The sequence below is a fragment of the Cicer arietinum genome, chromosome 6 (genome assembly GCF_000331145.2).
Source record: "Cicer arietinum cultivar CDC Frontier isolate Library 1 chromosome 6, Cicar.CDCFrontier_v2.0, whole genome shotgun sequence".
In the NCBI taxonomy this organism is placed as follows: domain Eukaryota; kingdom Viridiplantae; phylum Streptophyta; class Magnoliopsida; order Fabales; family Fabaceae; genus Cicer; species Cicer arietinum.
The window spans coordinates 4,571,489-4,598,307 of NC_021165.2; the positions used below are offsets into that span (position 1 = coordinate 4,571,489).

Genomic DNA, 26,819 nt, shown 5'->3' on the forward strand with positions numbered 1-26,819 from the left:
TTTAAGCTTTCACAAGGAGAGTATGTTGCTGTTGAAAACCTTGAGAATATTTATGTTCAAGTTCCTGCTATTGAATCGGCAAGTCTTCTTGACCCTTTAAATAGTTTTGAAGCATTATCTTCTAATGAATGTATTATTCCTTAGGTATGATCGGCGGTCCTAGTGAAGAATTAAGACTATTTTTGATACAACCACTGGAATTAACAAAGAAAGGGAATTGAACAATGAATCAGTCAACCTAATTAGAATCAGAGTGATTCTGCTAGAAAGAACAAAAAGAATTTTATTGAATTGAATAGAAGAAGAATGGTTACAATAGGTCCCACGACCTTGCTGGTTCCACAACCAGAAATTCTGTTAACACCCAAAAAACTCCTCAATTTCTAACAATTATTCCTTCTTATAGTTCATTTATTCACTAACTGCCTAACTAACTTTTAGACACGTGTTACATTAGGAAGTTTTCAACCACTAACTGCCTAACTAACTTTTAGACACGTGTTACATTAGGAAGTTTTCAACCAAACTCTCCTATTTCCCCTCTGATATACATTTCTAATAGTAGGCTTAGGTCTATTAGTCTTATCACTACCCCCCTTAAAAGAACTAACTTGTCCTCAAGTTGGAAATCAGGAAAATTGTCTTGAATGTTTGCTGCCAATTCCCAGGTACACTCATGCTGAGGAAGATCTTTCCATTTAACTAGCACCTCTAAGTAACCCTGCTTGTCCTCTCTGCTATCCAATATGGCTTCTGGGGTCACTTCCAACTCTAATTCTTCATTTAACATAGGTGGAAGTGGTTGAGGCTGCTGGTGTGGCTTCAATGCTTTCTTCAACAAAGATACATGAAAGACCAGGTGAATTTTAGCATGACTAGGGAGGATTAACTTGTAAGCCACTGGGCCAATCTTGCTACTAATTTGATAAGGGCCATAGAAGCGGGGGACAACTTAGCATAAGGTCTATTGGCCAACGATTTGAACTTATAGGGCTGTAATTTGAGATAGACCCAATCATCTATCTGAAATTCAACAACCCTTCTGTGCTTGTCTGCATTCTGTTTCATTTGGTTTTGGGCTTTAGTCAAGTTCAACTTCAATTCTTCAAGAATAGCATCCCTCTGAAACATTAATCTGTTGACTTCTTCTACTTTAGAAGGTATAGCTCCAGCCTTTAGTAAACTAGGAGGGTCTCTACCATATAAGGCACGAAAAGGAGTCATCCCAGCTGAACTATTGTAATTGGAATTAAACCAAAATTCTGCCCAGTGCAACCCATCTAACCACTTCTTAGGCTTAGGACCTACAAAGCATCGCAGATAAGTTTCTAGACATCTATTTGTTACCTCAGTTTGCCCATCTGACTGAGGATGATAGGAAGTACTCATTTTTAATTGAGTTCCAGCCAGCTTGAACAACTCTTTCCAGAAATGGCTCAAGAACAAAGGGTCTCTGTCAGAAACAATGGTGGTTGGAAACCCATGCAGCTTCACTATTTCTCTCACAAACACCGCAGCTACATCCTTGGCTGAGTAAGGATGTCCCAAAGCAAAAAAATGGGCATACTTAGTGAGCCTATCTACCACTACTAGAATGGTATCCCTTCCTCTAACTTTAGGTAATCCACCAATAAAGTCTAATGAAATATCCATCCAAACTTGCTGAGGAATAGGGAGCGGTTGTAATAATCCTGCAGGAGTGAGTGTCGAGTACTTATTTCTGTGGCAAACTTCACACTTATCAACAAAGCTCTTAATATCTGCCCTCATGCCTTCCCAGTACAGAAATGTAGCAACTTTTTTGTAAGTTCTGAAGTATCCAGAGTGGCCTCCCATAGGTGTTTCATGGCATTCAGCAATGATAATAGGGATTCTGTTAGACAGCCTAGAAAGAACTAGTCGTCCTTTGTAATAAAGCACTCCTTTTCTCAACTCAAAGTTCTGATGTGCCGTAGGGTTAATGATCAGATCTTGCATCATTTGCATCCACTTAGATTCTTGTTGTAATTCCTGAATCCAAGTATCTTTTTCATCCACAGATAAAACTGAAATCACTGAATACATCATCTTTCTTGAAAGAGCATCTGCCGCCGAATTTTCAGCCCCTGGCTTGTACTGAATTTCAAAATCTAACCCTATAAGCTTGACTGCCCATTTGAATTGTTCATCTGAAAATAATCTCTGCTCAGTGAGAAACTTAAGACTTTTCTGGTCTGTCTTTACAATGAAGTGTCTTCCCATCAAATAGTGTCTCCACTTCTGAATGGCTTGAACCCGCGCCCTTAATTCTCTTTCATACACGGACTTTTGTTGAGATCTAGTAGACAATCCTTTACTCCAAAAAGCTAGAGGCCGCCCTTCTTGCATTAGTACAGCTCCCAACCCCTTGCTGGACGCATCTGTTTCAATTATAAATTGCTTATTGAAATCAGGTACAGCCAGCATAGGTAAGTTCACCATAGCAGTCTTCAATTCCTCAAAAGCATAACTAGCTTCAGGTGACCAAACAAATGCATCTTTTTTTAGTAAATCAGTGAGCGGTTTGGCTTTTCTACCATAGTTTTGCACAAATCTTCTGTAGTAACCAGTCAGCCCTAAGAAACCCCTTAGGCTTTTGATGTTGGTAGGTGTAGGCCAAGACTTCATATCTTCAACCTTGGAATTATCAGCTGCCACTCCTTCTCCTGAGATGATATGGCCCAAGTATTCTAAACTGGACTGCCCAAAACTACATTTTTTTAGATTGGCTTTTAGATCATTCTGTTTCAATATGTCCAGAACTAGTTGCAAATGTTGTGCATGAGCCTTCATATCAGTGCTGTAGACTAGTATGTCATCAAAGAACACCAATGTGAATTTTCTCAAATAAGGTTTTAGGATGTCATTCATCAAGGCTTGAAAAGTAGATGGAGCATTAGTTAATCCAAAGGGCATTACAAGGAACTCATAGTGTCCCTCATGAGTCCTAAATGCTGTTTTTTCAACATCCTCTGTTTTCATCCTGATTTGGTGATACCCTGATTTGAGATCCAACTTAGAAAACACCTGTGCCCCCCCTAATTCATCTAATAACTCTTCAATAATAGGAATGGGGAATTTGTTAGGAATGGTAATTTTGTTAAGAGCCCTATAGTCTACACAAAATCTCCAACCTCCATCCTTCTTTTTCACTAAAAGGATAGGACTAGAATAGGGACTTATACTCGGTCTAATCACTCCAGCGTCGAGCATTTCCAATACTAACTTCTCTATTTCAGTTTTCTGGTAGTGTGGACATTTGTAAGGCCTTAAGTTTGGAATTTCAGTACCTTCTTTCAGATGGATGGCGTGATCATGCCTTCTAGAGGGAGGTAGCCCTTGAGGATTCTGAAAAACTTCCTGAAACTGCTGTAGTATTTCCTCAATCATCTCTGGAGTTTGGTGTTGTTGCTGCCGCCTGCCTTGTTCATTATCACACTGCAACAATAATCCTTCACCCTCCTTCAACAATACTTGCATAAGGGCACCATAAGATAGTTCAGTTTTGGTCAAAGCTGGATCCCCTGCGATAGTGATCACTGAATTCCCTTTTTTCACGGTCAACTCCATCTTACCAAAATCTGCCTTCACCTCTCCCAACCCAGCCAACCAATCTAGCCCAAGAACTAAGTCTACTCCTTTCAAACTGAAAAGATAGAAATCTTGAATTACCTCTAATTTCTGCATGCAGAATTTTAGCTTCGCACATTTCCCTTTGCCCTTTACTTTATGTCCATCTCCCACTTCAACCATATATACTGGAGTTTCTGCTACTTGTAGTTGTAACCTCTCCACTAACTGCTTGGAAATAAAGTTGTGGGAAGCTCCACAGTCAATGAGAATGACTACATGTATCTCTTCTATGTTTCCCCTCACCTTCCAAGAATTAGTAGATGTCAACCCAGTCATGGAATACATGGATAACTGTAATGAGTTGGAAGAGTCCACCTGACTCAAGTCTTCATTTTCTGGTTCTTCATCTTCCTCTTCAGCTAAAAGCAACATCCTCAGCTGTTTATTTTTGCACACATGTTCTCTACTGAAGGGTTCATCACATCTAAAGCACAACCCTTTTTCTCTTTTTTCTTTCATCTCAACACTGGACAGTTTTTTATAATCTCCTCTTGTTCTAGAACTTTCCGCATCTAAGTTTGGTCTGATGGTATTATTCACACTGCCCATGGAAGAGCCCTCTCTCTGTTTATTTACTGCAGTCTGGGGTTCCAAGGTCACCATCTTACTATAAGAATTTGGTTTGTATGAGCTATAGGATCTAGAGTATGTTCCACTATTCTTCTTTAATAACACCAGATTCTTCTGTTCCACTAATATAGCTTTTTGAATTAATTCTGACAGAGTAGCCAAATCATACAATTTCACTTCAGCTTTGATCTCTTCTTTTAATCCATTAAGGAAAATCCCTCTAACAAAATCTTGATTGACTTCCCTCAAAGCCCCAGCGTATTTTTCAAACAGTTCAACATATTCCTCAACGCTATTGTTTTGTTTCAAAGAAAGTAACAATTCGAAGGGATTTTGAATCATAGAGGGTTGGAAGCGCCTTACCACAGCAATCTTGAAACTCTCCCAAGTTGGATTAGGGTTGCAACCTTCCCACCATTGATACCAACTAAGAGCTTTGCCCTCCAAGGAAATTATAGGGATTTCCAATCTTCTCCAACAATTTGGATTCAGACTCCGCTGATGACTCTCTCCTTCATTCTCACTTTCGCTTCCATCCTCCCGCGAGTGTCCATTTCCGTTTATCCCCAATTTGTTGGCTATCGCCGATAACAGCTCTTCGGTTTTCTGCATTCGAGCTTCGTTAAGCTCCAATCGCAATCTCATTCTCTCGCGATCTTGCTTCAGCTCCTCCATCTCTTGAGTCCAACTCTCATCGTTTCGCGCCATTCTTCTGGTAGAGACCATAGACGATTGCGGCAGCGATTGGTTGGTGGTGGATCCACTCCCTCAAGCACCAGAAACGGTGCTCTGATACCAGTGATACAACCACTGGAATTAACAAAGAAAGGGAATTGAACAATGAATCAGTCAACCTAATCAGAATCAGAGTGATTCTGCTAGGAAGAACAAAAAGAATTTTATTGAATTGAATAGAAGAAGAATGGTTACAATAGGTCCCACGACCTTGCTGGTTCCACAACCAGAAATTCTGTTAACACCCAAAAAACTCCTCAATTTCTAACAACTATTCCTTCTTATAGTTCATTTATTCACTAACTGCCTAACTAACTTTTAGACACGTGTTACATTAGGAAGTTTTCAACCACTAACTGCCTAACTAACTTTTAGACACGTGTTACATTAGGAAGTTTTCAACCAAACTCTCCTATTTCTCCTCTGATATACATTTCTAATAGTAGGCTTAGGTCTATTAGTCTTATCAATTTTTGTTGTGTGCATCTGTAGTATTATAGTTGTTACATACAGATTTATGAATGATATCAAAAGGTTTAGTTTAGTGAAAATTGACAGTAAAAGAGGAATTACTTTCCGCTTATTTTCATGAGCATACAATGTTTTGTCACATGTTTATATTGCATTTTATCATCCTTTGTTTCAGATTTGGATCTATGGAAATAGTTTTGAATACTTCCTTGTGGCTATTATTAACCCAAGCAAGGTAGCAATTGAAGCTTGGGCAGCACAAACTGGTATAAATATGGACTATGATGCTCTCTGTGAAGATTCTAGGACGAAAAGTTACATACTCGGAGAGCTCACAAAGATTGCAAAGGAAAAGAAGGTACTATTTTGTTTAAGTCTATAATATTTCTCTAATTTGTTATGCTATATGTAGAGATGGAAATAGGCTGAGTCAAGGTATCGTTAGCATAAATAGGTCCGACTTGTTCAAAAAATTCATGGTCCAAGTCTGGTATGTTACCTGCCATATAGACTTGTTTTTTGAGCCTAACTTAACATTTTTAAAATGCTGGCTTACAAACCTATATATGTTTATATAGACCAGGTATATGTTTAACTTGATGAGTTTGAGAATTCCTCAAATAGTAGGATTGAAAGTTTCTATATGCATCATGTTGGTAAAATTTCACTATTACTTATATATATAGGCTGAATTAAGTTAGGTTTAGCATAAATAGGTTCGAATTGTTCAAAAAATTCAAAGTCCAAATCTGGTATGTTACCTGTCATATAGACTTGTTTTTTGAGCCTAACTTAACATTTTTAAAATGCTGGCTTATAAACGTATATATGTTAATATAGACCAAGTATATGTTTAACTTGATGAGTTTGAGAATTCCTCAAATAGTAGGATTGAAAGTTTCTATATGCATCATGTTGGTAAAATTTCACTATTACTTAAGTTGAATAGTTTGAATGGATCAAAATCATTTTGTATGAAGAGTGATTTAGTAGCTATATGGTTGTGTTTACACCCTCTGAAGCTTTATGTGGGATCCTGATTATTTTTCTTTTTGCAGTTGAAAGGTTTTGAGTTTATCAAAACTATTCATCTTGATCCAGTTCCATTTGACATGGAACGTGATCTCACCACACCAACATTTAAGAAAAAGAGACCCCAGTTGCTTAAATACTATCAGGTATAATTTGCAAAAACGCTTAATTCTGTTATATTTCATATGATTAGAAATTATAGTTGAAGTGGAATGATTACTTATATAAAGTTGCCCCATGCCCCCATAAATATATTTCTAATACACTTGGCAATTTTCTTTTGCCCTTTGTTTTTTATAGGCAAAATGTTATTAAGATTAGTTGTGTTAATTTTCGGAGTTTGAATACGGGACTTCTTTACTGATTGCAATATTTATGTATGTGTGCAGAGTGTCATTAACGAAATGTACGAGAAGGAAAAGAAACCAAGTGCATGAGATATGCTTTTGGGAGACAATTTATTTTATTCATTCATGTCATACCACTTACCTAATTCCTTTTGTTGACTGTAGATTATTATCATTATTTTTTATAGATGGCAATTAACAAGTTATTGAAAATATTAAATTATTTTCTCTTCATGACTAATAATATTGAGTAGATTTTCAATATTGAAAGTTTTCATGTTGGATCGATCAAGTTCTTACTTTACATGTGCCTCAATAACTTGTTGGTGATTGTTTATTCATCCCTCCTGTTTGCTCATTTTTTCGGTTTGTAACTTAATCGTAACTCTTAGTAGTGTATTTGAACACGAGTGAGCAAACATGGAGGCGGATGAGTAACCTTCTAATTTGTTTGTTCTTCGTGAGTTACACATACAAGGTTTGAAAATGTTCACGATTTTGTTGAAATTTTTTCTCTTCGATCACTTTCTACCATACCCTGCGAGAACGGTTGTGTAATGAAAAAAAGATTTTTCTATTATCTATTTTTATTTGTTATGAATAAAGAGATATTGGATATATTATCACTATAAAAAAAGAGATTATTGAAAAACTAAATTTAAGTTAATTGAAAGTTTTGCATATATTTTAGATTATCAATTTTTTTTTCAACATCAGAGTAGTATATTAGTGTCTTGTTAAATATTAAGTGGGTATTTAGTTTTACAATGAATTTGACAAAATCATATTAGAGGCATTACAAAACTAAACCGGTACTGAATCGATAAGTCCCAATGTAAAATAAGACAAACAATTCCTTTTCACTTCTTCATAATACTACAGAGAAGCTGGATTCTTTACACTAACTTTAGTACATCAAAATGGGGTAACAGTGACATGATTTCCCAATTTGTTTGTTTAGAAACATTGCCACATAAAGGCATAATTTGTTTTTCAATCAACTGGCATAATTCGTCGTGTAACATGTACAACACAACCATACTAGAGTACCGTGATCTATTAATTGAATAAGTACTATGATCAATTAATTGAATCACACTATTGTTGTGATTTCGCCAAATTCAATGTCCGTCCAAAGATGCACTTACACTGTCAATCCAGACATAAACTATGTTTACCAATTGTATAAATTATTTTTCTTTTGAACATTAATAATTATATAATTTTAAATAAAAATTAACTTGCCAATGTATTGAGTTGTTTTTTTTTACTGAAATGTCATACTGTTATCTGTTAATTATATTGTGTTGTTAATTTTTTAAAATTTTAAGAGTTCAGATCTTTAAATTTGATCCAATTATAATTTAGATGGATAATCCTACAACCTAAAAAAAGATGGACATTATTATCTCTGCATGTCTGAACAGATTCGGAAAAAGGAAGAGATATAAAGCCATTGCCAGAAGCTTGGTAAAAGGAAGTAAGGAATAACTTATACTCATTTCCCTTTGACTGTGACTTATAATTTTGTTTCTTTGGAAAGGTAAATGTTTATAAAATGTTGGTGGAAAGTGAGATTTGAACTCTGTACCCTAATGACTCTTAACTCCTTTGTCGCACACTCTGAACCACCAAACCATCCTAACGACACCTTGTAACTTTTATAAGGACTATTTTTCCGTTTACCCCTAATATATAATTTTGTTCTTCTTGGTTTGATTTGTTGGCCTCAAGCTTGCGATTTTCCCGCAACTTTTTTGTTTTTGTTTTTAACTTCACTGTTGAAACGCTCTGAAGAATTGTTCTTTTATATTTCCATCCATCCATATAGCATACAATCAATTTATCACAATTGAATTTATCACAGTTCTCCTCTCCAATCTCTATCTTACCAATTTCTTTCAGCATGAGCAGAGTAACTGAAAGGGATGCCTTATCACAATTGAAAGTCAGTTGTTTGACACAATTTCTGGCACATCTAACACAGATATGAACCCTTAAGAATTGTCCTTGCGTAGAGCATAAGTAATACAATCCCTCAAAAAAGAAAATGTTCCTCAGTTCTGTTGATGTACAAGCGTAAATACTTTTCTGCAAGACCATCTTTTTTTATTTAAGGATGCAAGACTATCTTCCTTGATGACAGAAATCTTGTAAATTTATAAACTAGCAGAAGCTAGGAATAAGCAATCTTATTACACTAAAAAACAATCTCTTAATTCACATTATTACATATCTACATGTACACAAGGTTAGGTTGGAGCCATGGCCCTATATGGACTCCATCCATTCAGTTGACATTATTCAGCTTTCACCTCACGCAGACGAGTTGCACCTAAATTTTGGTGAAAAAAACCACACTAGTGAAACATTAAAGAAAAAATTAAAATAAAATAACGCAATTTTTATATACCAGAATATGGAGTATACAATAAACAAAAACATTTACCAGTGCAATGAGAGCAGATAATTGTATGGAAAGAGATTGCTAGATTCAATCCGATTGCTTCTCAAGTATTGAATTGTCTATCTCATTACTGGATGCAAGAGGCAAAGACAAAAACTGCAATGCAAGTAACTCATCTCTGCTATATTTCATCCTTTGATCTATGTCAACATAAATGAAAAATTACAATTAGATGAATCATAACATAAAAACATAGCAACAAGAAGATTACAAACGTAATGGCAATTACCTACAAAATATGGAGATAAGGACATTTGCTCTTTCTTCCTAGCTGCTTGCATGGTCCTTGAAGTTAACCGAGACGGAGAGGAATGATGACGACCATTTTCTTCAAAAGGAAGTAAGGTAACAAGTTCATGCCTTATTTCAATTTGAGGATGATTTCTACAGAATGATACAATAGCATCTTTGGTTAAGAGCCAACAACCTCTGAGGTCCATCAGTTTCAGAGTATCAGGAGCCTTAAACATATCAAGAGCATAATTGGTCAATACCGCATCACCGATGCTAAGCTTTGTCAATTTAGGAACTGATGATAGATGGTAAAGTGAGATGTCTGCAAGTGAAGGACTTTTCAGGGATAAATATCTCAGCTCTTGGAAGCGTGATAAAGGGAATAAAGCCTCATCAATGACTTGTGTGTGCTCCAAATTCAGCCTTTCTAGTTGTTTAAGATCTTGAAGAGCCGTTAGAGAGAGTGAGTCCAAGTCAGTCCTCCCCTGGTGCAAAAAGCCTGAGTCCAAAGTACAAATAGGAAGGTGTTAAAGAAAAAGTACTAAACTGCAGGCAGCAAATGAAGATAAAGCAGCCAAATTTGAGAGTGATGCAATTGAAGAAATCAGTATTTAGACATTTTGAACAACAAATACATAAGAAAATCACAATTTTCTTAATTGAAACAATCCGCTTTAACTAAATGCTTAATCGGTCAAATCTGCATCAACAGTTGGAAACAAAATGACCAAATAATTATTTCTTTTAACAAGATGAAAAATAAGAAATTCTTGTGGAATAACTACGAGAGACATTTTATACAAATCGTATTACTTCCTTGCTAAAGTTAACAGTATCAAACCCCATAGTTTAGATCCAATACAGGTATTACATGCCTCGGCAAGACTATCTTAATAGAATTCAAACATGAAGATTTCTTAATATGGAATACATGCTTGTCGCGAGTGTGACTGTCTCTTATTTATGTGCAATTATTGATTTCTATGACTGGAAAAAGTTATTTAAATCAATTGTGCAAACACCCAAAAAGGGTCACTTGATCTCACAAGGTAATTCGATTCGAATACAAGACACGACATAGCAAAATGAGCGGTTACCTCCGGACATGTTGATGCAGGACTACAGAAAAAGATGAATAGCTATTAGCTGGTCTAACTGAAGATAAGGTTTACCATTTAAGAAAAATAAGTAGGGTTCCAAAATAAACTTCTAGATCTGTGAGCCAATCAGTGATAGATTAAAACAGAACATTATATATAAGTATAACCCTAGAATGAGGAATCTTTATCCTCATATGACAATGTACATCAGCAAACATGACATGTTTTTCATCAAAAATGCAAAAATGCAAAAATGGAAAGAAAAATATGTCACATACAGACAGGTTTAAAGCAGTCTAGCACAAAAGTTTCCTAGTGAAGAGTTGTTCAGTGATAAGGAAAAAGACTCATTCAATGGCCGCAGAAATAGTATGATTTAACCTCACAACAGTATCAAACAATGCCAAGTAATCAAATACCTTTAATGTTTGTATTGCTCAGATCAACAACCTTCAATGAAGGCATCATGCTGATAAATGAGAAGGCAGTATCATCCACTGATGTCTGAGATACTGACAGAATTTCAAGATTGGGAACATGTCCAGCTAAAATCCCTAATCCAGCAGAGCTAATCCAGGTACCACTCAGATTCAGACTTTTCAACTTTCCACCAATACATGCAACCATCTCGACTGAATCATCCCCCATCATACATGAGCTAAGATTGAGATGTTCTATTACTTTCATTTTACTTAAGAAGAAGAATTTATCAAGGCCAGTATGGGCCAAGTCCAAAAAGGACAAGAAATTTGTATTTGCATATAATAAAGTTTCCCCTTCATTCAGGAAAGTAGACCCAGAGAAAATAAGCTTTGTCAAAGGAGCTTTATCATCTCGAAGTATAGAATCAATAGTACAATTACTCATATTGAGGCATTCAAGAGATGATAAATTAGGCAATTTTGAGACGCTGGTCCAATCAAGATTTAGATGGGTTAACTTGGGGAAGGTATTAAGAACAGCAGCACCTTCGTTTGATATTTTACTATCCCAGAGTTCAATGTGTTGTAAATTTTTCAGTACCTAAAACAGGTGTTTCAAAGGAGAGAAGGACAAGATGTCAACATTACTACAACTTGACAACTGGCAACACAGACTTGTATTGTATGGAAAAAAAGCTACCAAGTAACCAACAACACAAACACACACTGAAAACACAACCCACTAGTCACCTAACTGAAACACACATCTAACAGTGAATCTGGGCCAGTAACTCAAGAAATGTGTCTTAACTTGTATGCTGTCATACCGATCGTTGCACAGTCGCATAACCGCAATCCGAGAAGTTGGAAAAACAGTGCTAAACCAAACCCAATTGAGTATCAGACCATAACTAACCGGCAACACAAGAAAGTGATTAGCAGGGATTTTGCCAAAACATTCTTTTGAGTTTAAATGCAGAGCACAAGTGTCAACATGCACATAAATCCATCTCTATGAAAATCAACGGTATAACGAACAACGCTTCACTATAGATATAGATCATTAACCCATTTACACTGGAATGAAAGATGACACAATTACACCATCTAATTAATGACTTCATGCATATATGCAATTTACTGTATCTAACCCTTGAACTGTTCGTCTTGCATATAGATTTAAAAAAACATATACCTTCAAAAAATCAACTGGAATGTACTTTCATTTAATTATTGACAAGCATACTATAATTTAAACCAAAAATCGAAGGAGAAAAAATCATTGGTTAGTAATAAAATACCTGTAACGAAGCTAAAGCCGCATCATCCACAGGCAAACCACCCAAGTCAAGAAGAGACAAGTTTTTAAGAGAGGCAAGAAGCATGACACCATTGGCAGTGACACTAGTTTTTGAAATGCGCAACTTTTCCAAATTAGGAACCGAAAGAATATGATTAATTCCAGCATCATTAACTTTGGTACATCTAGATAGGTCCAACTCTTTAAGACTATTCATTCCTAAAACCAATTAAACGTTCAATGTAACATTAAGAATAGCTTAACGAATATTTATTATAACTTAAAGCGTTTGTTTCAAAATCAAAATAAGGGAAGCAAGAATAGGTACCTGTGATAGGCCAAAGAGATGAAGAAGTGATTCGATGACACTCCGCAATGTTCAAATAACGCAAGTGACGAAAGGCTCCTAAATACGCCATCCATTCTGCATCCACAGAGTTATCGCCTTTTACATCAATCTCTTCCGCACTGTGTTTGAAAACCCTAATTAGAATCAGATAAGTTAGTTATTACAGTTGAAAAAACGAATTCAATTGAAAATGAGAGTAAATTGAAGGGGATAAGTTTGTGTTACTCGAGGAGGGAGGGGTACAGGAGACGGCGAGTGATGAGACGGCGGAGGAGAGCGTCGGCGAGAGGAGAAGGTAAGCGATCGAGAGAGCGTCTTTGTAACCGCCATTTGTTAACGGTTTCTCTGTTCTTACAAGCTGCGTGTATGCAAAGTTCAACCAATTCGGTTTCGCTATTCATCTTCCTCTTTCTAACTAAATTTTTGAAATGAAGTTTGAAGAAGATGAAAAAATGAAATGGTAATTGAAACGGAAACGAACGTGAGTCTGAATTGACTTTGATTCGGTGTTGGAATCGGATCGGGATTCACGACGAAGCTTCCTTCTTCTTCTCTCTCTCTCTCTCTGCGGAAGAGAGAAATCTCAACATGGGGCCTTGCTAGGCCATTTGGGCCTCAGACAATGCCAGGTTATCTGAGCCCAAGTTTTGCTGGCAATCATAATTATGTTGACACCAAATAGTTAGATTAGATGTTTTTTAATAATTCATCTCATTTTTCTATCAAACCTTAATCAAAATTGTCACACTCAAATGATGTTTTTGGTGACCGTTAAGGGCCCGACAATAATGGTACAAGTCTCTGTCAGGTTTATCAATAGTCTTGAATCTGAATCCTAAAAATATAACAATATTTAAATTTTGGAGATTTATCGATCATGTGGTCCTATAAAATCGAATGTTTAATTTATGTTGTTGTGCATGGAGCATAATTTACCATCCGGTTTTTAGCAAAATAATTTGTGTGCTTAACTTTTTTACCAAGTATTTTTATATTTTAATTTATATCTCGTTATATGTAAGCTAACTGGGGAAGAAAAAAAAAGTGAAAAATTATTACATTCAAAAAATGAGAACAATAATGTACATGTCAAAAGTATAGAGACCGCATTCTATATTTTTTCAAGATTGATTATGTTATTCTGTCAAAAAAATAAGATTGATTAATGTTATTCAACCCTCCGGTTGAAAGAGAAAATTAGGCATGAGCATGATTTTTTGTAAATATCGGCCATTGGTTTAAGATGTGTGTATCAAATATACCTATCCTCGTCAGCTTATGAATCCATAATATATCTCGATAAACATTTTTCAGATTTAATAACTAGTTTTACTCTTATTTGTAATTCCACACAAAAAGTTCACCTGCAATCCTTCCAATGTTGTAAAGCCCACAACGAGTGATGATAAGATCTTGTCCATTACAGGAAGGGGCAGTTGCCTTAGCCTAGGATAAGGTTATTTTCGATTCATCTTTGTATCTTTTGTGTGCCATGCTATGGTGATGAAGGTTAGTTTTCAGATATGTCTTATGTTCTAAAATTCATAATTTGCTTTTTTAGAGGTTTTCCTACACCTTATAGTTGTCAAACAAATCTTAGTATGAAATCGATTGTCTTTTGTGAGTGATTTTCTTGGGACTCCAATCCCTAGTGGTGAAAATATTTCACAACATAATAAAATTAAAGATCACGTTAGGCATTTGTTAAGTGATCTACGCTTGTTAAAGAATCAAAAGTAGTAATTTTGTCCTAAAAATAGGAAAATTTGAACTAAAGTAATGTTAGAGTTAGATTCTAATATCAGAGTCTCCATTAGGCCTCATATATACCCCTAGTTAGAATTTGCCAAGCACTGAAATAGCAATCATTAACATGAAATAACCAAACTAGCATTGCATATTGCATAGCACAGAAACATAATACTATATTGCACAAACTGTCATATATGGCGTACAAATGCTGCAAAGCTTACAACATCACAATTCACAGAAAAGACATCCAAAGCTTTAGAAAAAAAATACAAGTGATGACTTTTCTCTAACATGTTGAGAAGTTCATTTAATTACTAAACTTCTCAACTATTTCTCTGTCTCACTGTCTGTCTTGTATTCACTCACTGTATATAAGTTGTAAAGCGGATAAGAAAGAGGATGAGCACTGCTTTATTGTCTCTTCGCTCCTTTCTGCTCCGCCCGTTCCATCTTATATAGCCTATCTATTTTTATCTATCCTAATGAAATGCAAAATACACAAGAGAAGAAAAAGATGATTTGATACCAAAATGAAAATGGATAAGGAGAATGAGAAGAACTTCCACTGCACATTTCGTATTAGACAAGAAAGCTGTAAATTGTTTGCATCAGACTTTTGCAACCAAATTGATCAGTTTCAGGCCAACAAGTAGTTCACAACTGAGACATCTGCTGGAGAGGTAGAATGGATGTAGACAAATTCAAGGCTTTTACCAGCTGATAACGAACTGATCCATGACGGGAATGTGTATGAATCACCCAACTTTGTGAGTCCCCAAATTGGACCGTAAAGCTTGAAAATTGAAAGATTGAGAGACTTGAGATTCTTGGTTGATTTGTTAGTCACAATTGTGGAGTATCTATAATAAGTTCTTCCATTAGCAACCCAAGAGTTGGTCATTTTCTGTTCAACGGAAATTGGACCTGACTGTGAAGCTGAAAAAGTAAAGTACCTCAATTATTAGACTTTGATCTCAACATCTTATTTTAGTTTCAAGTTGGGATAAGTATTTATCAACTAATCAAACAAACTGCATTCTGTAAACCAAACATTTTACTAGAATGAGTCAAGCCTGATAACAAAACCTAACAACAGTACCTGGGGATGGAGTTTCCTTTGGTTTGGGGGATGAATGCGGCTTGCGAACAAAAGGCTTAGGAGCTGGAACAACAACTGTAACGAAGAAATGAGACTTTGATTACTTTAATTATCGCCGGAAAAATTATTTATAGCAGGAGAGGGCAGAAAGTGATGACAATACCTGGAAGGAGCTGATTATAGCCACCGTGACCGCCATTGAGTCGTGCAAGAATACCAATAAGAGGAGCATTGTTGTAGGTAGCTGGCTCAGTTTGTTCATAGTTATCTCTATGATCAGCAAAGTCATCATATGCATCGGGTCCACCAACAATAGCACCAGTAAGTATATTGGTGTTGCCCTTTTTGCTGCTAAACCAAGTAGCATAACCTCCGCGGCAGCTAACAAATGAAGGATTTTCCTTGATGGAAACAATGGATGAACCTCTATGGTGAACTCTTTGAGGGAAATTGTTTCCATATCCCACCATGTAACTTGTTGCTCTTGGGTTGTCCCCAAGAATGTAATCCACCTGAAAGTGTTTAAAGGCGTATTAGTTGTCTAAGACATGTCATTGTTTGACACAGGCATGTTATTATATTCAATCACTTTCACTTTCTCAAATTATTGGTGATGTCAATAATATATGTCAGGATTGTGTCTGGTGTTTGTGTTTCATACTTCATAGTCCATGAATAACTTTAATGATTGGAATGGAACATCAAAGTCCAATTGAATGAGATGGAATCAGTTACCTGAGATTTTGCAAAGGAGAGAAGCTGAGAAGGAGCGACAATGCCAGAAGAACATCTCAAGTTTCTACGAGAAGAAGCAAGGTAGTCAGAGTAAACAGTGGCTAAAAAGGACGAACTTGTAACAAACTGCAAGTTGTTCCATCTCTGACGGTATATTAGGCCACCAGGTGTCTTCTGAACATTGCGAGTACCCTTTCCGAGGCATGAACACATGAAAAATTCAGACTTTTGCAGATATTTTTCAAACACTGGTGCATGAATTCCAGCTTTCCCTTGCATTAAAAACTACACATCAAGAAACAAAGGAAAGTTGTTTAGCCACAAAGGTTTGCCTTTGAAGACTATTACGTCAAAAAAATGCATACAATCATATCTCACAGAGAGTATTACTTTGTAAAATAGTATATTTACAAATATCTAAATACTGGAATATGATTAAATGTATATGTAAAACTTAGATATTTTACGGGATTAATATTATTTAAAATATTGATTGATGTTACCTTGGCAACTAAAGTCTGAACACCAGGATACTTAACATCCCAACTAAATTCAGTCATTTGCCAACCAGTTCCACCCATGGAGTCACCATTTCTACCAAGGTAATCCAAGTAATATTGGTCGTTAGATGCTTGATACAACCAAGCAGCAGCCCACAACAATTCATCCTGTGTTTACAATTACCAACATTCAATTATTAATATTCATTCAAGCAGTAATTGAATGTGCACATTTTTGTATTGCACCACAGTTGAACTAGAAAAAACTTACATTGTAGCCACTGATGGATCTGTAGTACTTCTGTGCAACAGTGATACTGCTGTCATATTTGCCTCTGTATTTATCCGCAAAATCAAATAACTGCAGTTTATAAAGCCCCCGGATAATCAGTTAAGTGGTTACAGTACTACTATTAAGTGTCATTTAGTCTTGTAAGTACACACATAATAATAGCTACAAGACATTTGATATGTAACTTCAAACTCGTGATATCTCTCATTCACTATATTACTTTATATTTACATAATACACTAAAATTAACTGTATAGTTTATTTGTTGTTAGTCTCAATTCCATATGGTAGAGGAAGTAGAATGCAAGTCAATAAAGATTCATTATTTTCATTAAATGAATTACTTAACATTAAGCTCCACTGATGGTAAACATTGATTAAATCCACCTACTAAATCCTCATTTATTAGCTTTCAACTAAAATACCCGAAATCTGAAAAATCCGATTCAGATCTAAAACGACAGTAAAATAGAATATCAGAAGCATCTTTGATCTTGCTTCATTACTCCTACAAGTCTCAAACTCTATAATAAATGAATAATTAAATGCGACATGTTCTTCACCTATCAAAAACAGTGACAGAAACAAGAACATCGAGAGGCTAGTGTAAAAGGTTGTAATAGATGCACATGACAGCGGAAAAATAGGTCCAATGTTTACACATTAATGAGTGCATACCAAACAAGCGATGAGGGTAATTTCGACCTAAAAGGGGAAAAAAGAGGGTCCTATAGCACCGACAGTGTGGACACGTGACATGACACAATGGTAATAAACCAAGTTTCGTTTTTTTTTTTTGTGATGTGATTCTCTTCAAGTGGAAGGTTAGGATCTGGTTCTGGTTCTGCACAAATATCAATTCGTACGGTCAAAAGGGTCTACCCTCACAAAAGGTTAAAATAAATTAAACTAAAGTGCCCCTCGCTACCCATGAAATAAAACACCGTTCATTTTTTTATTTATTTTTTAAAATAAACAAAAACCAAACTTTTTTGGACCACAGCTTTAATTATTTGTTGTTATTATTATGGGTGAGAAATTTAAAAGATAAATGGTTTAAATAAGGATTTTACTCTTTCACACTTGTTTAGTTGTTTTAAGGAAGAAAAAAAACTAAATTGAATGAACTCTTGCTTTATAAAGTAGGACTGAAGAAGACAAGAGAAAAAGTGGGAAACAAAATTCCAGTAGTGTACAAAACGTATTTTTATGGGTCCCTAAAAAATATTATCTCCATTTTCCTTCTTTTTCGGTGATCAAATATTATACAGTTGAGGAGATTTTTAATGTTTACTTTATTATAAAATAAAATAAAAAAGAAAGGACAATTCAAAATGATTAAAAATAATCCAAAATATTTGGATCACTAATATCTGATCTATCTACTACTCTGATTAAAACGATAAGGTTTTATTTATTTTAATTAATCTTTAACTTAGGAGACTTTATTATGCATATTGAAGTAAATGCGCGTTACCGACCCATGCGGCCCAATATGGTAGTAGCAATAACGTCTCTAACAAAAGAGTCACAAAAAAAAAGTGTACTAGTAATTGCTTACTAGCTTCACGTTCAACCGTTTCACCAATATTTGCCGCTAAGAGTAACAACACACAACTCATACGCACCATCCTTCAAAGTTTATTTTATCTCTCTACAATGTCTCTATATTTTAGTATTATTTATTTACTTTTCACATTTCATTATCACAAAATCATGAGCTACTTGTTTACTAAAAACAGTTACATAATATTATAAATAATAATAAATGAAAAGAGGATTGTTGAATTGAATTGTGTGAAAGTGAAACCTGATAGGCATGGCTGAGGAGTTCTTTGGAATAGGAAGGGTTAGAGCGACGGAAGACAATGGAAGCAGCAGCCATAGCGGCGGCAGTTTCTCCGGCGAGATCCGACCCGGGATTGTTTGGATCAATTTTGTAACCGTGACGGTCAGTGGTCATATCCTCCGGTCTTTGCCAACACTTGTGGTCAGTGTTCCCGTCTCCTACCTGTATGTCAAAATGCCCAAAACAACCTCATTATTTATTCATATAAATAATAACTCACTTTACGATAAACAATAAACATCCAAACTCAACATCAACTCTTTGAAAAATAAAAAGACACTAATTCATGAATATTATATTATATTTCTTTTACCAACATTAACGGATCCGAGTAAGATTAAAGCTGAAGATTAATCATCGATAAAATGACCCGGTGAATAGTTTATACAAATAATATAATTAAAAAAAAAACACTAGTATTTCTTTTTGGAAAATGAAAGCTTAAAAAAACAGGGGAAAAACAGAGTGAGAAGGTACCTCTCCATAGAGAACATTGGGTTGAGGATGAGCTTTGATGAAGTAATCAGTACCCCATTTCACAGCTTCCATGGCATGACCAAGCTCACCACTAGTAGCCATTTGTTTACCATATTCAATGATACTCCATGACATCATTGTAACTGTAAATGCCATTGGTAACCCAAATTTGACATTGTCCCCTGCATCATAGTACCCACCCACTAGATCTATCTGCAAATTTCAACATTAATTAACACATGAGAATCACAAAAATGCATTCATTTCAAATATTCCTTCGTCCACAGCGAAATTTTTTTTGAAATAACTTACTCCGCTGGCTTTACCGTCTTGAAGACCAGAATGAGATCTCCATGATACTCTTTGATTATTAGGAAGAAAACCAGATCTCTGAGCTTCAAAGAACATAATGCTCTTGCTTAGAGCTTGACCGTAGTCATGGCCAGCAAAAGCGAAAGATGGGCATAGAAGAAAAAACAGGGGAAACATGCAAATGAGCTGTTTAAGCTTTTCCATGGAAACAAAAAGTGGAAATACACTCTAAATGTGTTCAATGGAGTGATATGCGAAAGAGAATCCGAAGAAGAAAAGAAAAATGGCAATGCTGAAACTTGGTATAATTCCGTTAATCAAGGAGAGAATCCTTGCGGAAATAGAGAAGTTTCGGAAAGGAGAGAGTGAGAGAGAGAGAGAGAGAGAGAGAGAGAAGAAGAAGGGAATGGGGATTGGAAACTGAAGAGCTCGAGGTTCTATATAGTAAGGGGAAGGAGAAAAAGGGAAGGTATCAAGAACCCCGAAACTGACATTTTGATTCTATTAAAATTTATTACATAATTTAATATTCTCTCCCTCTCATTTCTACTATCTTGTCTATCATTTTTTTAAATTAAATATCATTTTTTTAAATTATTTATCATTTTTTTAAATTATTTATTTTTTTATAATATTAATTATTTTTTATTATTGATATTTTTATTTATTATATTTTTATTTATTATATTTTTATTCATTAATTTTTTAATGAATTATAATTAATAAAAATATTTTAATAAATAAAATATATTTACTATTAATATTAATAAAAATAATTATTTAAAAAAAATTGTACATAACAGTAAATTATAATTAAAATAAAAATAATAATAATAACAATATAATATAATTTGTTTCTATTATTATTTTTTTGTTTTATTGTAATTTTGAAGTGGCTATAAACGGCTCTGATGAGAAAAAGGAACAATGGCATGTGGCCTTACAGCAATGAGTCGGTGAGGTCTTTAAATTATTTGGTCGAATGCAGAATTACTGCTTATGGTTAAATTAATTGCAAAATAAAAATGAAAATAAAATATTTGACTTATAGAATTGAGCTTGAGCAAGAACGGCAGTACCATGTGATTGTTTGTAGGATGGACGGACTGTTTTTTGGGAAGTTTAAGAGGGTTTTTTTTTTTTTGTCGAAAGAATAAAGCAAATTTTTTATCATAATAAAGACAAGATTCATTATCATTTCATTTAAAATAAAATAATTTTTATATCATAATTTAATGTGAATAATGTTAAGTTTGATGTTTTGTCTCAAGTTTGAATACAATAAATAGATAAATAAAATAATAGTAAAAAAATCTAATTTACAAATAATAAGATTAATTTTGATATAAATTTTCTATAGAAAATAAAAATATAATTACTTTGTCTCATAATAATTGTCTTATTTGTACTATGATGAAATAAGTTTAATCTTTATAAAGTTTTAATATTTTATTTTTGATTTTCGTAAGAAAATCACAATTTTTTTAGTCTTATAAAATTATATATAACTATTTTTTGTCCTTTTTGAAACATCATAATATAATTTTGAATAATTTTCCATATAGATGTTTATAATACTATAATAATTTTTTTAAAAAAAAATGGGTTCAAAATTTAATTTTTATACCTATATTTTAATGATATCTCCGACATGATATTAAAATAATATAAATTTATATTGATAAATTTTTAATAATATTTTAAATATAATTATAAACTATTATTAAATAATTTAAAAGTTGAAGAATGTTTTATTTTATCAAAGATTTAAACAGTATATAAAATAATTTTATAAAGATTAAAAAATTTGATCTTTTTAATATAGACTACGAATGAAATTTTAAATTTTATAGAAATTAAAAACTTATTTAACCCCCTTTATAATATTTATGTATCTTATTTGATTTATCTTTTTCTATTAACAATAAAGTATTAATTATTTTTAAATTTTATAGAAATTAAAAATTATTTAACACTTTATAATATTTATGTATCTTATTTGATTTATCTTTTTCATTAACAATAAAGTATTAATTATTTTTTTATTAATATATCTTTATTTATTATATCGACACTAATTTAATAACTCTACTTGTCTAAAAAAAATTATAATTACTCTGCTAACTATCAATGATGACATTTCAATGAAAATTATTATTTTTGTCATAATTCAGATAATGTTTTTAAATTAATACAATGCTAACTATCAATGATGACATTTTAGTGAAAATTATTATTTTTGTCTTAATTCAGATAATGTTTTTAAATTAATACAACTAATATCGCAGCTCAAATAATACATCATTATAATCAAATTAAGTGTATAATTGTTGTTCCTGGATGTATATTGCGGTCCCCATAGAGCAACGCAAGATTTGTTCTTTTCTCCTTAATCAGCGTGATTGTAGCAAAGGAATATTGTTAACACTTCCCACACAACCAAAACCATGAGTTGACACACGTTTCCCATATACCTTTTCACTAAAAACCTCACCATTTTTTTAACTATGCATTTACACCCGAATGAATCAACAAAAAGTAGCTGACTTTAATAGACAGTGTCAACATATTTTGTCAGACTATTTAAGTTCCAAAACAAAACTTTTCATTTGAAGTCAGTAAAGTAAAATGGTGATAAATCAATTGAATATATTTAAGTTTATATTAAGAGCAATAAAATCACATTATTAAGTCAAATGTAAAATTAAACATAAACTAACTAACATCACAAAAGTAACATATTTATGAACTTTTGTGTGTTAAAATGCTGGGTCACATGTGATAGTCACATCAATAAGCAATCAAAACAAATACAAAAGATTATTGAATAAGATTTGAAAAAAAAAAAACTTAAATTTACGTGTTATAAGTTATAATTTAATCAATAAAAAGTTATATATTTATTCAATAATATACATTATTTTTTTATTGACAAATGATGCATTTATTTCATAATTTTTTAAGAAAATTTTTATTTTTTCAAATTGAAAATCATTTTTTAGAGAATTTATTTTTTTGATTTAAAATGAAAAGATAGAAAGAGTAGTTTCTCATATTTGACATAGATGCGAGAGAAAGGTAACACAAAAAACACGGAACTAAATTTTTCCTATGTTTTTATTCGGTAAATTTTCTTCTCTTTTTCGATTTCTCTGATTGTTTTTTGGTTGTGTTTATTTATTGGTTTTTATGAATACTCAAAATAACTTTCAAATGTTTTAGATATTAAAACTATGCCTTGGTACAAAAATTCTAAGAATTATTAACTTATGGATAATGAAAATACACAATGGAACTTGTCTAGGTGACTATAGATAATAAAACTATGAACTTTTTATAAGTTGAAAATTTGGTTAATGGTAGGTTACTTTGAATTGTTTTAAATTGTGATTTAACATTTTTGTTGACTTAAATATCAATTAGAATTACAACTAAAAAATATGCGGAAAATTTTGAGAGTAATAAAAGAATTGTTGCAAGATGGAATGACATTAAAATCAAACTATTTCTAAAAATTTGCATGAAACAAAATTTGAGTATAGTATATATACATCATGTATTTTGGTATGTGTAGAGTATCATGTAAATTAGTATGGATACAATATCATGTAGCTTAATATGTGTATAGGGACTAAAATTTATTTTTCTAATTTTTTAATTATTAAAATTGCACTTTTTTTTTATTAGAGGCTCAATTTTTAAGATTACAATGGGGCCTCCAAAATCTATTATTTGTACATTTTCGTGATAATTTATTTATATGTATGAAATTGATGACCTAAATTCATTGATGTGCTTGGAGGGAGAGGTAGGAAGACAAAGATAGTAGAGAATGAGAGTGAGAGAGATAGTAGATAGAGATTGGAGGGAATAAGATAGAGATGCATATAAGAGAGTAGATAAAAATATGTGTATTTAGAAAAATCATGTATTTAAAAAATATTTTTTTTTCTTGAATATCATTTTTTATTTCATTTATTGTAATTTTGTAGTTTAAAAAAAATCATTTTTATAAAATTGTATTCAAATAAATTAAAAATCATCTTTAAAAAAAACATTTTTATAATAATAAATAAATGGGAGTTAAAAAATCTCTATAAAATAATCTCTAAATTATTTAAAATAAAAATTATTTTTATTTAAGTTCAAACAAATGCATCTCAAATTATAGATCAACTCTCTCTTATGAAAATGACAAAATATCCTATTTAATTATGGATTGTTTTTTAAATTTTGTTGCAAAGTTAAAAACAACATCATATATTGAAATGAGAGCAGAACACTAAACTCTAGTGACAATGTTAAAATTTGCTATGAAGTCTTATATCTAAACCAAAACTTTGGCTTGACATAGCACTAATTGCATTAAGTATTCACAGAACAATAGGTTCATCCATACATGTCAACATGTTTCCAATAAATATATTTATTTAATAAATGTTTTGAAAAGGGTTGGCTTAGTGCATCACCCTGCTCACCTTTATATATATATATATTATTATTATTTATAAAAACCTTTATATCTATTAGTGACCAGTAAGAACATATTCAAATCTCATGTTTGTAAAAACTCTAAATTCCTTTTCTTAGTTTTGTTTATACCATAATCACATTTTCGTACTCTTCTTCTGACACATACACATATCATCGTTTTTCTTCTATAACAAAAGGGACTTCATCAGCCAAGCAAGTTGAAATAATCATTCGCGCACATGTTTTAATTTTCTCCTTCCATCATCTTCATTGTTCAACTATATTGTTAAGGTTCAAACGGTTTAAAACTAAAACTTGAAGTTACATTGTTAGTTTTGTGCAACAATAGGTTTTTATCAAGGTGAATATTAATAGACGTTTTGAAGTGTGTTGTCTAGGTAGTTTGGTGGCTGAACTAAAAAACATCAAATGCGATTTAAGCATGAGATCATTAGTTCAAACCCACAAAACTAACATAATTCTATTAATTTACTATAACATCTATCTATACAAAAATTGACATATTTAAGTGAAAGCCTTCGACACAAAACTCGTCAATGCAAGACATTTTAAGGATAAACAGATAATTAAAAAGTCAAAACTATTGAAGATGAAGTATGAACTTGTCTCACTGTTTATTGAGTACTTGATTTGAAGTCTTTGAATAATTAAATTGGAAGTTATGGTTTCGGGGATTAGTCCATCTCTTGCGGCAAGACACTCTTTTTAAACAATTTTGTTGGGGAAAATTATTTTATATGATTGGCCAAGATGCTAACAATCACGTCTTTATAAAAGTAACGTTTGAGAGGTTATAAATGGTTGAGTACTAAATTTTCGAAGGAGGTTGGATTCTCAAAATTGGTATTCTTGTTAATAATTTTATTAATTCAATCCCTATTGTTAGTAAGAGAGTTTCATGTTGTGGAATGCTTCTATCGAGGGCCGAAATTTTTTCTGTGTTGACAGAAATTTGACTTCATCTATGATTTGTTAGCTAAGCTTCATAATCTATGAGAATTACAAAATTATTTTTTTTTCTTTTAGAGTAAACACTCAATTTCGCTTATATTTTGGTTAACGCGTATTAATTTAGTTCCTCGTTAAATCATAATTCTAAAATAACCCTTGATTTTTATCTCTGTTTCTAAAATTAGTCCCTCCACCAATACCAATTAACTAACAAAGTAAATTTTGTTGAACTAATACATTAACTTTTACATAAGGAAATCTTGGAGACATATTTGATATTGTTTAAATTTAAAAAGTTGTCATGTATACTAACTAATTGACAATAATATTGATGACTAAATTGCAACAAATTGCGTTTCTATACAACACATTGTTGATAAGTTTTCTTCCTATATTTTATTTCATTTCTCTATTGATGTCTTCTTCCACATATGTTCCTTTTCTATAAATTCTAATGTAATGTATATGCAAAATCGATATGAATGTAATGGGTGATGGCTATATATTTACTTCATTTATGAAAGGGATGTTGAATATAAAGAGTATTGAGAGACATATTGAATAACCCGTGTTTCAAATCACATGTATGGAGATCAAAACATTCAAAGTCGTAATAGAAAAATAACACAATTCAATGAAGAAATTAAATTCAGTAAATTCAACCAGGGGTGATGGATGATGACCATGTCTTGCAAAACGTCTTGTGAGTATCAGACGATACATAAACAGAAAGATTACGCTGTGACAAATAGTTGGTGACAAACAGCATAGTGCTCCAAACCAAGTCGCCAATTAGACAGGATCACCAAACTGTCCCAATCTCTCCTAAACCACCAATCCCAAGCCGAAATTGAGGCTTGATACTACACAAAATGTTATTTTACTTCAAAACACCCTACACTGCAGAAAACGGAAATCATTATTGGTAATTTAGAGTTTGATGAATTATGTATCGAGGAAAACTCCTCAGTTTCTTTTTGATATTGTAGGAGAAAATTGTGATAAGGGAAAAAGTCCTATTCATGTAGTGATTAGTGGTTATAAATATAATTGTTTAAGTTAATTGTTGATGATTTTGGATGTAATTTTTATGAACATAAATGTAATTGATTTAACATTTATCTGTTTTTGTGACGTCCAAGATTTGATTATGTGGGAGTTAAGGTGTCACCCCACTAGTCGTTGACATGGTTAATTAACTAGAATTGATGACGGACTAGCTTAATTAACGGCGAAAAACTTCAGAGACTATTTTGAAATTATGACTATGTAAGGGACTAAGTAGATACAAGTTAATAAGTCAAGAATAAAATTGAGTATTTACTCTTTTCTTTTACTTTAATGAGGAAAGATAATTTAGAATGATTATGTTATAAACAAAAGTAATTATTTATATAATTATTAAGAAATTAATTAAATATAATTAATATTTTAGATTTCATTAAAATATAATTGAAATTTATTAAATTGCTCATTTGAATATCAAACACTCAAACCTCCAATATTAAATACATTTTTTAATAAAGTAAAGGTATATAAGTATTAAATGAGTTAAAAGTAATTTAATTTAAAATAACGAACAAAATTTAAAGCTTTTCTTTTTCGTCTTATAATAGTAACAAGAATAAGTATGTCTCATATGGCATTTGCCTTATAATGCATGTTTTTGGAGCTGTTGCA

The 26,819-nt window shown here is 32.7% G+C and overlaps 3 protein-coding genes across 4 annotated transcripts in view; 1 reads left to right on the plus strand and 2 right to left on the minus strand.

The window, feature by feature from the left end:
- Positions 1–7,070, plus strand: part of LOC101499180 (long chain acyl-CoA synthetase 4-like) — an 11,519-nt gene extending 4,449 nt beyond the window's left edge. The window contains exons 16-19 of the mRNA XM_004503568.4: positions 1–78; positions 5,603–5,785; positions 6,486–6,605; positions 6,849–7,070. The exon at positions 1–78 is cut by the window's left edge and continues 62 nt beyond it. Of these exons, the coding sequence (XP_004503625.1) occupies positions 1–78; positions 5,603–5,785; positions 6,486–6,605; positions 6,849–6,896 (429 nt within the window). The 3' untranslated portion in view covers positions 6,897–7,070. The remainder of the gene's footprint in view (positions 79–5,602; positions 5,786–6,485; positions 6,606–6,848) is intronic.
- Positions 7,071–8,942: 1,872 nt separating this feature from the next.
- On the minus strand, positions 8,943–13,295 carry LOC101500126 (uncharacterized). Of its 2 annotated transcripts, XM_004503570.4 has the most exons (7): positions 12,904–13,295; positions 12,658–12,812; positions 12,331–12,548; positions 11,027–11,630; positions 9,503–10,006; positions 9,256–9,413; positions 8,943–9,141 (listed from the first exon to the last, which is right to left on the minus strand). In XM_004503570.4, exons 1-6 carry the CDS (start codon positions 13,077–13,079, stop codon positions 9,301–9,303), a joined length of 1,770 nt encoding a protein of 589 aa, XP_004503627.1. In that variant the 5' UTR covers positions 13,080–13,295; the 3' UTR covers positions 8,943–9,141; positions 9,256–9,300. The 2 variants fall into 2 exon arrangements, with proteins under 2 accessions (XP_004503627.1, XP_027191680.1); XM_027335879.2 differs by lacking the exon at positions 8,943–9,141 and having other exon boundaries at positions 9,341–9,413; positions 9,507–10,006.
- A 1,288-nt stretch (positions 13,296–14,583) lies between these two features.
- LOC101500768 (endoglucanase 6) lies at positions 14,584–20,121 on the minus strand. The gene is made up of 9 exons (XM_004503572.4): positions 19,695–20,121; positions 19,383–19,595; positions 18,867–19,067; positions 17,036–17,125; positions 16,768–16,932; positions 16,265–16,549; positions 15,693–16,041; positions 15,530–15,604; positions 14,584–15,366 (listed from the first exon to the last, which is right to left on the minus strand). The coding sequence occupies exons 1-9, from the start codon at positions 19,896–19,898 to the stop codon at positions 15,068–15,070; spliced, it is 1,881 nt and encodes a 626-aa protein (XP_004503629.1). The 5' UTR covers positions 19,899–20,121; the 3' UTR covers positions 14,584–15,067.
- Between the last annotated feature and the right edge of the window lie 6,698 nt (positions 20,122–26,819).

Bases quoted from the DNA above. Each gene is read 5' to 3' on its own strand.
- LOC101500126 (XM_004503570.4), bottom strand. From the start codon at position 13,079: ATGAATAGCGAAACCGAATTGGTTGAACTTTGCATACACGCAGCTTGT. The intron at 10,007-11,026 runs GTATTTGATTAC...CTTTGGACTCAG, and splicing joins GAGCAATACAAACATTAAAG to GCTTTTTGCACCAGGGGAGG. The intron at 9,414-9,502 runs GTAATTGCCATT...ATGTTGACATAG, and splicing joins CTTATCTCCATATTTTGTAG to ATCAAAGGATGAAATATAGC.
- LOC101500768 (XM_004503572.4), bottom strand. From the start codon at position 19,898: ATGGAAAAGCTTAAACAGCTCATTTGCATGTTTCCCCTGTTTTTTCTT. The intron at 19,596-19,694 runs GTAAGTTATTTC...TGAAATTTGCAG, and splicing joins AAGACGGTAAAGCCAGCGGA to ATAGATCTAGTGGGTGGGTA. The intron at 16,042-16,264 runs GTAACTGATTCC...AAACACTTTCAG, and splicing joins TCTCCTTTGCAAAATCTCAG to GTGGATTACATTCTTGGGGA.